The 16,511-nt window shown below is 44.6% G+C and overlaps 1 protein-coding gene across 1 annotated transcript in view; it reads left to right on the forward strand.

The window, feature by feature from the left end:
• Positions 1 to 4,218: 4,218 nt before the first annotated feature.
• Positions 4,219 to 16,511, forward strand: part of CHSY1 (chondroitin sulfate synthase 1) — a 74,967-nt gene continuing 62,674 nt past the window's right edge. The window contains exon 1 of the mRNA XM_082842374.1: positions 4,219 to 4,578. Coding sequence (XP_082698500.1) covers positions 4,256 to 4,578 — 323 coding nt within the window. The 5' untranslated portion in view covers positions 4,219 to 4,255. The remainder of the gene's footprint in view (positions 4,579 to 16,511) is intronic.

The raw sequence follows: 16,511 nt of genomic DNA on the forward strand, positions 1-16,511 counted from the left end.
AGCTGTGTCTTTAAAGAAGCCCTTACAGGGAACTCTGTCAGTTGTTCAAGGCTTGCTGCCAACAAACAATTGAGGTATTTACCAAGGGTTTCCAAGAAATTGCTGCAAATTATATGAAATGTTATACCTGTAACAGGCGTTCAATATATTAAGAACAGGAAAAAAAAATGTAACGCGTGTGGGAACAGAATTGCAATTTGCGAGAAAGTGTTCAGTAACATAGGTTCATGCATGAAAACAGAAAGGAAGTTAGATGATGTGGCATGTCTGGACAAATTTCTCATCATCTGTCTAGAATCACTGAGGAGAAACTTCTAGCATGATCTAGTGCAGGGGTCCCCAATCCCCGGGCCACGGACCGGTACCTGTCTGCAGCCTGTTAGGAACCAGGCCACACAGCAGGAGGTGAGCGGAGGTCAAGTGAAGCTTCATCTGCCGCTCCCCATCGCTCACATTACTGTCTGAACCCCCCCACCCCCCGCCATCTGTGGAAAAATTGTCTTCCACGAAACTGGTCCCTGGTGCCAAAAATGTTGTGGACCGCTGATCTAGTGGAAAGACCCATTTAGAGACAAGGAAACTAAGACCCTGAGGGGTCTGCAAGCTTGTCCAGGGGGGACTCCCTCAGTGCAAAAGGAAGCCCAGACCCCACACTTGGTGGGAGTCCCTGATCCAGCCCAGGCCCCCGGGGTGGGGGGGGGAAGGGTGTGCCTTTAGGAGTCTTCCTCATTGAATAACTCTGTCTATCTGATTATGGTTAACACCACTCCTTTTTTAAATGAGAAAGATGGTTAATGACTCCCTCAACTTAACGGAGAGGGCTCCATGGAGGAAAGTTCTTTCCTCAGTTTCCTCAGGTGAAATGCCTATAGAATCTGATCAACCGGACTTCTCACCTTTACAAATAAATAAAGGAGAGGAAGACATGGGGAGTGAGGACCTGCCTCGGCCTTGAGGGGGTTCTGGGGAGGGTGCATGTGTGTGCACTGGGGGCAGGGGTCTCAGATGCACGCCGTCTTCCCAGATCCTTGCTGGTGTTAGCTGTATCTGGGCAGGTGGGGCCGGCCTCTGGATGGACCTCCACGCTGGGCTTTCTTGTCTGGCCCTTTGGGCCTCTGGCTGTCACCGAAGTCCTTTGTTCTGGGCATTTGCCTCCAACTGTGAAATCCCCCCATGTAGGAGAGTTCTGCTTTCTGATCCAGGCCTCTGAGGGGGCCCTTGCTGGGATGCTTGTGGATCCCTCTCTAGGAGAACTGCCTCAGCCAGACCATCCAGCTGTGCAGGAATTTCCCCTCCATCTCCCCAGACTGTACTTGGGAAGCTGCCCCAGCCCCAGTGTGAAGGCTCCTGGAGCCCCTGGCCAACTTCTACAGGACCCTGCCCTCCCTCTTCTCCTCCTGCCCTCCCCTAGCCTGGTATCCCCTACTTTTCGTGGGATGACTTCACCTGTGTCATAGTCTCCTTGACCCAGGTGCTCTAAACCTTCAGGTCCAGTCATTATGGAAAATAGGGTATGCTCTCTACATTATGAAAGACACACTCCCACTGAGTCTGCAGGTATGCAGGTGAGGCTTCTGACCTAGGAACTGAGGGACACCAAGGAGCCAGGAAATGGAGGAGGACAAAACATTTAATTGCCATCACATATTTATGTACTTTTTATTAGATTTTAGTCTAGATGAGGAAATAGAGATGTTTAAAGCAGGTTAGCAAATATTGAAATCATTATGTCATGAGATTGAACATCTGTATCTTGCTAGATTTGTGCTGTATAGAAATCACTTTGAATTATGGGGTTGCTGCTGAATTTGGGGGATCTGGTGACTTCGGCATTTGTGGCTTATGGTCTTACTGGAAACCCCTTCGGGTGATTTTCAAGTCTTTAATTCATGTTTACATGTACTGTATTTTTCTCAAGACCACTGTTGGAATCCTGTGTTCACTGAATAATGTGTATTTTATTTTTAGATGTGGATCACCTCCTAGGGAGGGAGCCTGTGGGAACGTGGGTAATGAACTATTTCTGACATAAATCACAAGAGCCAAAGAAAGTGCTGATATCCAAAGAATAAACAAGAGTGACCACCATTCAATTGCAGAGATGATATCTCTCCCACAAGGTGGCACTTTAAATTGTGTAATATTTCAATCTTTTGGTCATCTTAGCAATGAAGAAAGATCCAAAGTTTACCCCAAGCATGCTTATTTTCTGTCCCTAATTCATGGGTTCATTTGATTAAATGAAGGGAAGCTGTCAGGCCCAGGAAAATACTTTGCTCTCTGGGAGTTTCTTTAAAAAACCCCAATACACTGACGACAAAGCAATAACACTAATATTTACATAAACATTTGTTGTATGGGCACTTCATCAGCTTTTGTTACCTTAGCTGCGTTTTGTTTGTTTTTGTTTTTTAAACAAAATGCGGTGCTTCCCTGGTGGCGCAGTGGTTAAGAATCCGCCTGCCAGTGCAGGGGACACAGATTCAAGCCCTGGGAAGATCCCACATGCCAGGGAGCAACTAAGCCCATGCACCACAACTCCTGAACCTGTGCTGTACAGCCCGCGAGCCACAACTACTGAGCCGGCAGGCCACACTACTGAAGCCCAAGAGCCTAGAGCCCGTGCTCCACAAGAGAAGCCATCGCACTGAGAAGCCCGCACACCACAAAGAAGAGTAGCGCCCACACATCACAATCGAAGAGTAGCCCCCACTCGCCGCAACTAGAGAAAGCCCGCCCGGCAGCAAAGAAGACCCAACGCAGCCAAAAATAAATAAATGTATTTTAAAAAATAAGAGGATATGTGTAAAATTTAAAATCCATCATAGAGAATCCGGTTCTCAAAACCTGTCTTTAGAAATCCATGGCACTTTTATGGACGGACTATGTTAAAATATTGACAAAGATTCAGATTAGAGATACTGACTGTCCACATAGACTGTAAATACATTACCTACCATTTCTTCAACATCTATTAAATGCGGGTAGTGTTAGGAGCTTGGACATTAAGTATAGCTTTTTTTTAGCTTAGAAACTAGTGGCAGGGAACAAGGTAACTGAATTCACGGTTCATTCTCCAAGCGTGCACGTCTCAAACGGCTCCTGAACTGTTTATTCTATACGTGCTCGCTCCTACCCACACAGCGGCGCGAACAAAGATACAGTGTGAAATGGGCAGACGCAGGCAAGGTAGCCGGTGAGGTCCGCCTGGCTGAGGGGCTGGGCATGGGGAGTGGGGGTTTATCTGAAGACAGTCTATGCAGGAGGAACGAGTGGTTCGTGGAGAGTTGGCGGACCAAGAAGTCCCTTCTTAAAAATCCCTCCTCAGATTCACGCTACCAATGCATCTTGGAGAACTGGACGGCCGGCAGGCACGGCCCCTCCGAGGGGATACCCTCGGGCCGGTGCTGGGCGCCGCTGCTGGGAGTCCGAGCGCTGGCCGGCGGCTTTGTGGTCGCCGAGAGGCTAACGGGCTGCCGGGCGCCGCGGTCCAAGCCCCCGCCGGCGCCGAACCCGGCCCCACGCCCCCTCAGCCCAGGCGGCCTGGCCGCAGACCGCGCGGGCGCGGCCGGGCGGGGCGGGGCGGGGCGGGCTCCGCGCCCGCCCGAAGGGCTGGTTTTTTTTTTTTTTTTGGTCAAACTTTGGCCACGTGAACCGCCCCCCATTCACTTTTGCGCCAATCGGGCGACGCGGACGGATCCCGAGAGGGGCCAGGCTCCGCCGCCGCCGGGGCCGCTTCATAATGCGCCGTGCGTGACGTGAGGCACTCCTGTTGCAATGGCGAGCTAAGCCGGAGGATGTGCTGCGGAGGCGCCGGCCACGAAGAGGACCGGGGCGGGCGCAGCGCCAGCGGAGCCGAGCCAGCTGGGGGACGCGGGCTGGGCGGGACGGGGGCCCGGACTCGGCTGCCACTGCCGTCGCCGTCGCGCTGGCCACTTGCCCCCGAGCGCGAGCGGGAGGAGCCGCTGCCGCCTTGCGCCCGAGCCGCCGCCGGCGCGCGCCGGGCATGGTCCCTTCTTAAAGGCACAGGCCGCGGCTGTGGGGGTGGGCGTGCGGAACAAAGCGCCGGCGCGGGGCCTGCGGGCGGCTCGAGGGCTGCGATGGGCACGGCGGGCCCGCGGCGGCCTCGGCGCTGCCCGGGCCGGGCCTCGAGGCGCTAGGGCGGGCTGGCCTCCGCGGGCGGGGGCGGCGGGCTGAGGGCGCGCGGAGCCTGCGGCGGCGGCGGCGGCGGCCCGGCGGGCGGAGCGGCGCTGGTATGGCAGTGCGCGGCCGGCGCGCCTGGCTCAGCGTGCTGCTCGGGCTCGTGCTGGGTTTCGTGCTGGCCTCGCGGCTCGTCCTGCCCCGCGCCTCCGAGTTGAAGCGAGCGGGCCCACGGCTCCGCGCCAGTCCCGAGGGCTGCCGGCCTGGGCAGGCGGCCGCGGCTTCCCATGCCGGAGGGGCGCGCGGGGATGCGCGCGGGGAGCAGCTCTGGCCGCACGGCAGGGCCCAGGATGGCGGCCCGCACGACAGCAACTTTCTCTTTGTGGGAGTCATGACCGCCCAGAAATACCTGCAGACCCGCGCGGTGGCTGCCTACAGGTGAGACCCTGGTCTCCGGGCACCGCCTCCTGCATCCAGCATCCAAGCGGACTGCCCAGCGGGTCTACCCGTGGCCCGTGGGATCGGGATGCCCCGCGGGCGATGTCGGACATTGGCAGCAGAGGTCAGAGGCGGGATGGTGAGCGCAACGTTCAGAAGGAAGGACTTTGGGGTCAGATGGACCAGGGTGGCCCCTCTGGGTGTGGTCCTCACCCTGACGTAAGGGACTTCATCTTTTCTCGTCCGAGTCCTCGCCTTTGTTAAATGAGCCCTAATGAACATTTCCCTCGTAAGGTTGTTGGGAAAACTTAGAACAGTACTTGTGATAGTGATGGCAGTGGGGATTACTATTTGAGTCTCTGAAATCTTCACCTTTACCTTTGTAGAACTAGAGCCCATGTAAGTTAATCTAGTTAGAGTCCTTACACTTGTAGGTTTCACTGTTGGAATCATTTCGGTAAATGGAAGCGGGTACCCACTGCATACTCAGCCCCGCCAGTCTGTTGAGTAATTGGAAAGAGAACCTTTGGGAAAAGCAGTTCCTGGCCCATGGTAGATTTGGTGTTAACTAACCCAATTGAGTGATGTGTGTGTTATTCGGTGTCTGGGCCCTGGTTGGCCATATGAGTTAGAAAAGTGGCTGGAATCATGTTCAGGATTAACAAAGGGATTAGCCAAAGTAATCTTTAGAAGCGAGAAAGAGAGATGATTTTGGAATGGCAGATTTGTATTGGAATGAATTTGAGGTAGAAGAGGGATGTAGATTCAATAAAGGGATATAATGGAAACCTTATATGTGTGAAGTACAGAAATGCTTACTCTACAGATAAGATTTGGGATTCATCCAGCCACAGAGCAAACCAATGCGCGAGAGGTCATCTGGGAATGGACTCTTAGAGCAGTCATTGCTGAGCAAGACCAAGCTGGTTGCTGTTGGTTCTTAATTTATAACCAGTATCTTTATAACTTCAGCTTTTAACTCTAGTTCTGGTCTGAATTTTCAGGCATTAAATGTTGTGAGGGGAAGAACATATATGGATCTCCCTTCCTTTATGGGGGGAAGTAAAGGACTGAAAAGGAAGATGAAAGAGCAGTAGAGAATGTCTGCCCTTTCAGTGCATTGATTCCTCATTCCTGTGTGTTTCCATTGGGATCTTGTTTAAGTCCAGAGCCCAGGTTCTGCCAGCAAGGGTCCTGAGTGCCTGAAAAGGTTAGAAAAGGTAGCATAAATTTGACCAAGATCGTGATTTGGGAACCCGCAGATCAAGGTTTTCTCCCAGATCTATCATGAATTATCTGGAATTTTATACGAATTGTGCTTTTTGTTGTTTTTTTTTGCATTGAATTATAGTTGTTTTACAGTGTTTCAGGTGTACATGTGCTTTTTGAAAAAAGAAATGTCTGCATCAGAAAATGAGGATGAGCTGTTTACAGCATGATTTTGAAAGTAAATCTACATGACTCCAGTTTGGTGACAAGTCCTTTGAAATCACAACTTTGGGACAGTTACCAAAGTAGTTTGTTCAAATAGTAAACGGTGTGATTCCCTGCCCCCCAAACAAGTACATTTTCATAGATACCAAGTCAATATATACAGACTAGTAGGGGTCTTGGTACACCAGCAATACTCAGAAAATGTATGGCAAACTGGACCTACTATTTAACACTTGGAGATGATCTTTTCCCAAAGCCCATGCTTGAGGCTCTACTCTTGGCCTCCTTTCCAAATCTCCTACCTCATCTTTTTTGGATGTAGGATTTTATCTCATTGTTTATTTTCTTTAAGGCAGTTAGGGAAAAGTAGAAACACAATTTGCCCTCTGACCCTTCTTTGTGGCAACTCTGCCTTTTTGATAAAACCCTTACCAGGAAATGGTGTATACTATTTAGTAATTCTGTCAGCTTTCCTGCATACCTTTTCTTGTATCTCTCTGATCTTAAGGAGTCATATTAGTTGGAGCCTGGGGGTGGACCTGCTTTGCTGGTTAAGGTCCTCTGCTTCTCAGCCTGTCAACTCTGTGTTTAGACTGGCTGCAGGAGATGGCACAAGACAATTTTAGACTTAAGGAACTTTGGGGGAAGGCCAGAATTGGGATGGAGGTTATAGGATGTAACTTATGCTTATGGCTTTGCTGTGCTTTGCAGCCTGGGCCAAAAAGTCCACATTCAGCTCTTAAATTGGAAATTTCATGCAGTATACAAGTTGGATTAAATCTTCTAGCACAAGGTAGAACTCTAGTTTGGCACTGAGTTTTACATCTCCCTTGAAAGGCAGATTCACTCTTTAGCTTAGGAAAAAACCTCAGTGTTTTTTGTTTTTGTTTATTAAAATAAAATTATTGTTTGGCTTGTGGGTTGAAGGGGATGGCAGTGTTTTTAGTAAGATGGTACTATAATGTACTTTTATGCTATGATATTGAAAATGTCAGAATTCAGATCTAGGGACTAGAAACTGTCTGAGACCCAGAAAGGAGCTAAAGCCTTCGAAAAATTCAAGGAGATACACTTGTCTGCACTAAAGTTGGTGCACTTTAATGATGGAAGAGCCCATCATTACTGACTTTTACTTTTCAGACCTGCCATATGCTTACAGTGGGGGAGAGGGATCACCAAGAGATGTTAGCAGTGCAGTGACAGCTGAAAGCAGGCAAGAAACAGATTTTAACAAGCAGGCAAAACAAAACTCAAAGTGTAGCCCATCAGAGACAGGGCAAGGGTAACTCCCTCATAGGCACTGAGCAGATACCATAGCTGTTAAGTTGACAGGAGTGATCCTGGTTCATCAGAATGTTCCCATACACTTAGGGTTTGTCCCTTTGTTCAGCAAATACATGCATAGTCCCTTGGGTCTGGATTCTGAGTGTTGGGGAACACAAGAGTGAAGATGCTTGTTCTCATGGAGCTTCTGTTCTAGTGGGAGGGGCTGACACCAAAAAGAGGGTTTCAGCTAGTGATGGGTGCTGTGAAGAAAGTAGAGCAGGGTAGGGACAGGGTGGGGTGGTGTCTCTCTCTGTTAGGTTGTTGGGGAAGGCCTCCGAGAGTGTGGTGTTTGGGCCAAGATCTGATAATGAGGAGCCTTTGTGGGAATGTCATTGATGAGCGTGCTAGGCAGAGGGAAGAGTTGGTAAATTACAAGGCAGGAACCAGTTTGCAAAGGAACTTGAAGAAGGTCAATAAAAGAAAGAGGATGAGGCTGATAGTGTCTGGTCTTATGGAATTTTACTCTAAGTGAATTAGAAACGCTTTGGAGGGTTTAGATGGGAAAGGGAGGGCTTGCGTTATATTCTGAAAGTTAGTTCTTGCTATTGTGTGGAGAATAGATTGTAGGGGAGTAAGGAGATGTTAGGAGATGGTCCAGGTGGAGATGAGCATGGTTGGGACTGGAGTGATATTAATGGGGATGGAGAGAAGAGGATGGTTCCAGGATATATGCTGGAGCCAGAGTTGAAGATGTGTTGACAGAATGCTTGTGAGGAGTGAGGCAGAGAGGAATCAAGGATGACTTCTAGGATTTTGCCTTGAAAGAAAGGGTGGGTGGTGGTGTCATTTATTGAGGTGGGAAAAACTAGAGGAGGAATAGATTTAGGGGGAAGGAGGTAAGTCAGCAGAGATCTGGTTTTGCACAGGAATAGGTGGATGTATCCTTAGCTTTATAAATGTAATGAATTTTAAAAAGAATTGAGAAAAGATTTATATCTGAAGTGATTGCAGTGTGGGAGCTCTGAGATTGTCTTAAACTAAAATTCCCTTAGGGTTCTGGGTAGGGTGGTGTTCTACAAATCAACATATAAGATTTTTTTTATTTTTTAACTCATCCACAAAGTATTTGTGTTCTAGGTAATTTCACTTTAAAATGGTACAGTGGTTCCTCCAAAGTTATTATGCTGGTTAATGACAGTTCATCAGAATCCCTGGCTGGGTTCCTTTGTTATTAGCTGCAATTTGTATTTTTTCCATATTTTTTCTTTTTTCTTAGTTACATCATTTGATATACAGAAGTTAGATGTCCATGTAGTCCAGTCTTTTCCTTTCTGGTTTTAGGGTTGTTCTCCCCATAAGCTGAGGAAGTTTATTGCCCTGGAGAGGTTTTTTTTTTTTTTTAAAGTAACATGTTTCTGATTCTAGAAGGGGTACAAATCACCTCAACCTCATTTTTACCCCAAATGATACATTGTCTCAGCACCATGTGTTGAATAAGCTCCCATTTCCCTACCAATTTGAAATGCCATCTTCATCATACTCAAAATTCCTGGGTATGTTTTTGGACCTGCTCTTTTGTTTCATTGATCTTTCTGTCTTTTCTTGTGCCAGTACTACCTGTTGAAGTTATTGGAGGTTGAATAATATTTTAATATCCAGTACACAAGTTCTACTTTGTTACTTTTCTGTTTCAAACATTTCTTGGCTATACTTACCTGTTCTTGCTGGGAGAGTTTTGGTGCTAGATTTTTTTTTTTTAATTAATGGTTTGATAAAAAAGAGAAAGCATTCATATTTAGCTCTTTAGTCCATTTTTGTGCCCAGAACACTAAGCTAATTCAACACCTTTTATTTATCTTGATTCTTGCTTCCCTTGCGCTGAAGACGGGGAACTGTTTTGTTCTTTCTCAGAAGAAAGAGGTGGTGGTTCCCCTTCTTTGCCCCAGGAGTGATAAAGGGCACTATTAAAGATTAGCATCAGTCTATAGGGAATTGTGGTAAGAAAGTTTGAGAAACACTAGCTTTAGATATAGGAATCTTATTGCAAAATGTTGTTTTATCAGTTAATGGCCTCTTCCTAATGCTTTAAATGAAGGCAGACTGTTCCTTTTACCAACCTTAATGAGCAGATCTCAGAGTTCCTTCTTTCTTGAACTCAGTAAACCATGTTTATCTTGAAACAGTTTAGAGCAAGGCTTGCTTTCTCAGGTAGAATTCAGTTTGGCAAAAAAATTACTGAAAGACTTCTATAATCCAAATAATCAACCTGTAAGTGAACTTTTGGGGCACAACCCATTTCACGTTATAAATTACCTGTATAAGAAAACTGGTGAAAATTGTGGTCCTGAAAATGACTTTAGTATTGTGTCATGGTTCCAGATCTTGATGCTCTCAAACAGAATATTCCAAGGATAGTTGTAGTTGTCAGTAGAAGAGTATACATGATTGTGTTTTTATTGCATTGGCAATTTCACTTTTCCCCATCCATTAATTAAGCTGTAGTTTTTGAAAATGGATTAATAATTCCATTCCTGCAGAGTTCATCATCTAGGGAAGGAAACAAGCAATACTATTGAGTGATAGGGCTCACAGGGTGCCTGGACTAATTACTGTGAGGGTACAGAAGAAAGAGGCCTGCATTGACTTGAGAAGGGGATCGAGGTGGGTCTCACTCACATTCTTACCCCTCTTCCCTTGCATAGTCTTGAAAGATGAGCAGGAGTTTTTGAGGCAGAGATGACAACAGGTTCCTGGAAATGTGGAATAGCAGGAAGTAGTGGGGGATGATGAGAAAGGGCTGGGATCTGAGAGCTAGTAATTCCATTAGAAATTTTTCCAAAGGAATTTAAAGATGTGTTCAAGGATGTATGTTATGAAGTGGAAATTGCAAGTATCTTTGGTGTCCTGTATTAGGAGCTATGGATCATAATTGATTTCACTAATTTGTCCATGCTGTGATCTACTTCTCTAACCTTAAAAAATGATGTGACCACAACACTGTAAAGCAGCTATACTCCAATATAAAAAAAAAGAGAGAAAAAAAAAAAAGATGTGGCTGAAATGTGTTTATTGGAATGAGGAGAGGTTCATAATATATCTTAGTGAGAGTAGGTTTTAAAATTGTATGCCCACATGAGACCATTTTAAAAATCTAACTAAATAAATGTTTGTGTTTATGTGACATAGAAAAGAAAATGTAAAAGAATATACATACCACGATGCTGAATGATTTTTCATGTTGGCACATTCTTGTATTTTTGAGTTTTTCTACAGTGAACACTTTGTAATAAAGCTACATAACTACAGTTAAAAAAGAAAAAGGAGGTGACAGCTCTTGGGAGGAAATGTGAGTGACGTTTTGAGTGTGTTAAATTGTAAGTACCTGCAAGACTGCTGAGCACAGATGGCATGTTGGCCCTGGGTTCCCTAGGGTTTCAAGTCAGGGTCATTCTTGTTTCAGTAAATGACAGTTAATCCTGCCCCAAAATGTAGGGTTAACACATGTATTTGGTTATTGTAACTGTATTTCCTCAGTTACTGTAACTTCACCCTTCCAGGCGATACTTGGGAGAATCAGGTGACAGCGTTTTTAATGTGAGGATTTTTGTATATTCATATAAGTATTCAGTGCCTTCATCTTTTTTTTTTTTTTTTTTTTTGCCGTACGCGGGCCTCTCACTGTTGTGGCCTCTCCCGTTGCGGCGCACAGGCTCCAGACGCGCAGGCTCAGCGGCCATGGCTCACGGGCCCAGCCGCTGCGTGGCATGTGGGATCTTCTCAGACTGGGGCAGGAAGCCATGTTGCCTGCATCGGCAGGCGGACTCTCAACCACTGCGCCACCAGGGAAGCCCCAGTGCCTTCATCTTTTATTGTCAGTGTCTTTTTGGCTTCTGGTTCTGGATAGAATTGGAGGAAGGTGTTACTGAAACTAAGTTACAGTGTAAAAGTAGTGAAACTGTTCATCTCACCTTAATTCAGTGTCATTTCCTGAAGCGTTCAGGGCTGCTATATTTTTTCTGTACTTGAGTACATTTTAATGTGAATGATTAAAAATAAGGTGTAGACTGCTCTCATTTGATGTGAACTCTGGGCTTGCAAAACCTGAGAATTATTGAAAATGTAGATACTAATGCCATTAAAATGATTGTCTTGTAAATTGAACCTAGGTGCTGATTTTCTGTTAAACTTTGTTCTGTGTGTTTCCAACCTAATACCAGAAAATAATTGGGCAGGATTTAGAGTGGCAGAGGGACCCAAACATGGAATGAGGGTTTCAGAAAGTAACGTTTGAATGAAGTCTTCTGGCCTTCGAAACCAGACCAAACTCTAAAGGTGTCCTTGACAGGCAGGTCTCAGCCAGGCAGACAGTGGGAGGAGGTGGCTGAAGTGGGTGTAAGCCTTCTCTCATTATCTCTGATGACTGTTCTCTCAGCCTTAGCAGTAGAGGTGGGACTGCAGAACAAATGTGGCAGACAGGTGTGGGGATGAACAAGCCAGTAGGCTGGCCAGTGGAGGTGTTGGAATCAGACCCCACTTGTGTCATGGTTTCCACATCTTTTAGCTTTGTGATCTCGGGCAAATTACTTACCTGGCTCTGAGACTCAGTCTTTTCATCTGTAAAACGTGGGTATTGGTGCCTCTCACACCTTGTGAAGTTGTCATAGGTTGAGAGTCTGATGCCCTCAACCCACTGCCCTGCACGCCGTGACTCCTTTTGGGTGTTGGTGATTGGGAAGCGGTCTTGATGCCAGGGAACACCTCAACAGAGGAAGAAGACTGGCTTGCACAGGAGTTGGCTGTGGTTCAGGGTGGTTTTATTGTTTACATTAAACAACACTGATTTTTTTTTTCTTAGAATTATATTTGAAAACATTTTGTTTATGCATGATTAAGAATTAGTTGTGTATTTACGCTTCTAAGTGTACAGCAGCAAAATATAAACTGTCAATGTATGCAAAGTGGCTCTCTAAGACTTGAAGCTTTGGAAATGGACCACAAGATCAGAATTTGCCTTCTGCCATTAACACTCCAAATTTTAATTCTTGTGTTTCAAAGAGAGCGTATTTGTGGTCTGTTTGTTGATGAGTATTTCTATTGTTTGCTGTGAACCTAGGCTCAAAGGGCAGGTTGCACTGAGCTGTTAATACCTTGGAACTGCCTCCTGGGCTAGTGCCCAGGCCGTTGTTGAGGTGGGAAGCTGTAATCCACCCTCCAGCATCTTTACTGGGGGAAGGGGCCAGGAAGGCTCTTTAATGCTTGCTTTTACCTTAAGTCTAGTTTTCAGGATTAATGGTAAGGAGTCTAATTTGATTTTTCCTTTAAAAATTTTCCCCAACATTTATGATCCCCGTTATATATTTCCCCACCTACTTCTAAAAAGAATTTGAGATTGCTCATATCATAAGGTCATATCCAGTGAGACAGTTAAAAATTTTAAAAGAGGAAGCCACATATCCGGAAACCACATACACGGAAGGGGGAACCTGCTGCTAAGTGCAGTGCTCCTGGGCTGAATAAGGCTTGTATATCCTGCCGGGGGCATTCCTTCAGTTCCAGGAAAGGCCTTGAGTCCTCATTGGGTAGACTGTCTGGGAAGACCTCAGTTCTCCCAGGCCCGTGGCACTCTGACTGGCAGTATAGAACTGTCCTCCATGTACTTTTTTGGGAGGATGAGCTAAGATTGCTGCTCCATCACATGGTGCCTCCTGTAAGGGTACTCAGTACATTTGCTCTGTTTCTCTACCATAGATGCAGGGGAGAAACTTCCCTGAGGTCTTAGTATCTGGAATCATTATGTCACTTAACCCTGAACAGTGAGACACAGTCTTGTGACTTCTCTTGGTTGTCTGCCGGAAGGCTTACTACCCTGATTTTGCCCTCCCTGCTACAGGCACCACCTTCATGCCTTGCTCCAACTTTCCTACTTTTGTTTTTCTTTCTTAATTTTCTTGCTTATTCTTTTCATCCTGTGTGCATTTTGTTTAAGTTGTCTTAAATCCTTTCTGTAATAGGGAAGAATATAAATGTATACATTTAATTTCTGTTATCTATCAGTTCTGCAGGGGAAAACTATATTCTCCCTTCCTTCCTTGACTCCAAATTCTGAGGTGATTTGATCATATGAGTCTTTTCAAACTTACCACTGTAACTATCAGACCACATATGTAATAGTGATCTGGGGGGACTCACAGAAAATCTCCCGTTCTTATTTATAAAACTTACTGTAACTATTAAAGTTTAGAAAATGTGAAAGAAAGTACTCAATCTTACTCCAGTTTTCTTTTAGTTTTTCCATTGATTAGAGTAAAAAAATATTTTTATTACACAAGTAAAATTATCTGTTAAATATTTTTATTTCTTTGGATGCTTTTTAGTTTAAAGCTTTCTCCTGGATTAAAATTTTTTTTTTTTCCCTAACTCTATTTGTTGTAGAAAACATGAAGAAAAGTAAATCCCTTCTGATCCTCTATCCAAAAATAACCATAGTAAACATTTTGGTGTAGAGTTGTACTTTATTTTATTTTGTATGTGTACTTTTGTTCCCTTATTAATCCATATCACAAGTATTCTGTTGTCTGCTTTTAAAATTTACCTGTATATTATGAATGTGTACCCAGGACAACAGTCATGCTGTAGATGTGGTTTCATACAGAAATGTATTTTATGTAGTTTTTCTTAAAATGACATGAATAGAAATGGAGACTGTTATTAAATCCTAACTCAGCAAAGGCATTCCTCAGCGAAGCTAATGTCCAGCTGCATGACTTAACTGTGATTTAACTTGATATAGGGTCAGTGTTTAGAAGCCTGGAGGAAAGGAAGGTTATTAGCTTGGCACTCTCAGATTTCAGTTGTTTTATCTGTGCTTTAGCAAGAGTTGGTTATCAGTCCATTGAAAAGTGAGCTTTCCGGCAGGGGCCCTTGCAAATGTTCTGTGGTTTCAATTAAGTGAGAGCTCTTTGCTCCTGGTTACAAACGTGTTGATGGCAAAGTTGACATTTGCTTATGAAAATTAAGGAAGCTGACCTGTTTCTGTCTCAGAAGGGGGGCCAGTTTGCTTCTTCAGTACCAGTTCCTTCATTTCTTTGAAATTATTGATGCCCTCCCCCTGCCTTCCCCAGGGTGGTGAATCATGATTTATGTTCCAGAACTCTTTATGGAGCTATTTAAGCTAAAGGGACCCTAAGTAAAAAGATCATAATTTGCCAAGATTGAAGGATTTACAAAAGCTCAATATTAAGAGATTTCCCTCAAATTACCAGTCATTTAAGAACAGAAAAGGGCAATGTGAGGTTTTTCCTTGGGTTACCTGAAAAGGAAAAGATAATAATCAGTGGAGTTACCTTAAAACTGCAGAGAGGCTTTTAAAGATGGTTTGAGGTTAGATTGTCTGTTTTTAAAATTAACTGGTTGCTCTTCCTGGACAAATTACACCATTTCAGGTTATAGTTCAAGTATTAATCACATCACTGATGGTTGTACTGCTAGTGCTTCCATCACTATATTCTATCTGGGGTGGCACATAGGAGGCAGAGCCAGACAAAATGAATTTTGATCCTCAGTCTGATAATGAAAGATTCTGGTGTTTTAAGTGAGAACACTTTTAAAGTTTAAAGTCTTTTTAGACTTCTACCCTGACATTGTCTTGAGATTGATAGTATGATAGAACTCTGTTATATAGCTTGAGTGTCAGGTTTTTAGCCAGAAATAAGAGAAGCAGCATTTTTCACAATGCCTTCACTCTGGTGTGTAATCTTGAGACTGACTATTCCAAGTTCAGCCCACACTTTCCTGTCTCCCCCATTTTTCTTTCAGTACCTTATTTTATTTGCAAACTCTTGTATTCCCTAATAAGTCACACTTAGTAATGCTTACCTCATGCCAGGCTGCCTTCTAAGCTCTTTTAGATGTAATAATCCATTTAACCCTCACCACAACCCTATAAGGCAGGTACTATTATTATCCCCAGTTTACAGATAAGGAAAGTGAGTCACAGAGTAACTTGCCCAAAGTGAAGCCAGGATTTTCACCCCAATAGCCTGATTCCAGAGTCCATGCTCTTAACCATCACACACTGTATTATGTCTCAAGAGCAGGTTTTTCCTCTGAATGTAAGCGCTGTCTTACCGACCCTGTATTCCAAATAACCCCATGATGCTTTAGGATTTTAATGGCTTCTGGAGTTGACTTACTTTAGTACTACTTTGAATGTGGTCTGTATTATTTATTTATTTATTTTTTTACGGTGTGCGGGCCTCTCACTGCTGTGGCCTCTCCCGTTGCGGAGCACAGGCTCCGGACGCCCAGGCTCAGCGGCCATGGTGCACGGGCCAAGCCGCTCCGTGGCACGTGGGATCCTCCCGGACTGGGGCCCGAACCCTTGTCCCCTGCATCGGCAGGCGGACTCCCAACTACTGCGCCACCAGGGAAGCCCGTGGTCTGTATTATTAATCACAGAACCAGTTGGGTAGAAGCTAAAGCTAAGTTGATTTTATTCACTACCCTTTTAAAATCAGTTGTGAGATACTACAGACTATTTTGTTTAAAATTATTTCAGAAGTACCATGAACTGTAGTATATTTCAACTCCAGCATGTCTGTGGATTTTACCTCTTAATAATTATATTCTGGTTGTATTTTGATTAAGTTGCTTTTTTTCTGCATGTAGGAATGTTAGTGTGCCTCACCTGGAAATTTCTCAAAGATAAGAGCCAGCTCGTTTCTTGTCCTTTTGCGTGCGCACGCTCATACATATGCACGGCATATTTAAGTCCCTTATTTCACACGAGTGAGCAGTATTTATTGAACTCTATTACTTGCCAAGGACTGAAATTATTTATGTTTTTGAAGAATTGTTCTGCCAAACAAAAATCATTTCTACATGAATGGAGAAATAAGGGGCTTCTTGACTTGGATGGGGGATCTTCTTGGTATAACTTCGTTATCACTGACTTGCCCAGACTGGGAAATTGTCTCCCTCCTGATGATGGTGCTATGTCAGAAGAGTGCATTTAAGTTATATTTTATGTAGGTTGGTGTTCATTCCCCTTTTAAAATGGACTTTTCTCTTTGCAGGAGGGGTTGATTTCTCTTTAAATTAATTGCCTCGTTCCTACTATGTTTACATGCTTTTTTTCAGGAGCAAATCCTTTGTGAAAATGAAGTACAGTACCTAGTATAGCATCTGTAGTCCCATCAGGTTTCATTTATGCCGAATTCTTAGTTAAGGGTTCT

This window comes from Leucopleurus acutus (genome assembly GCF_964270905.1).
Source record: "Leucopleurus acutus genome assembly, chromosome: 1".
NCBI classification, from domain to species: domain Eukaryota; kingdom Metazoa; phylum Chordata; class Mammalia; order Artiodactyla; family Delphinidae; genus Leucopleurus; species Leucopleurus acutus.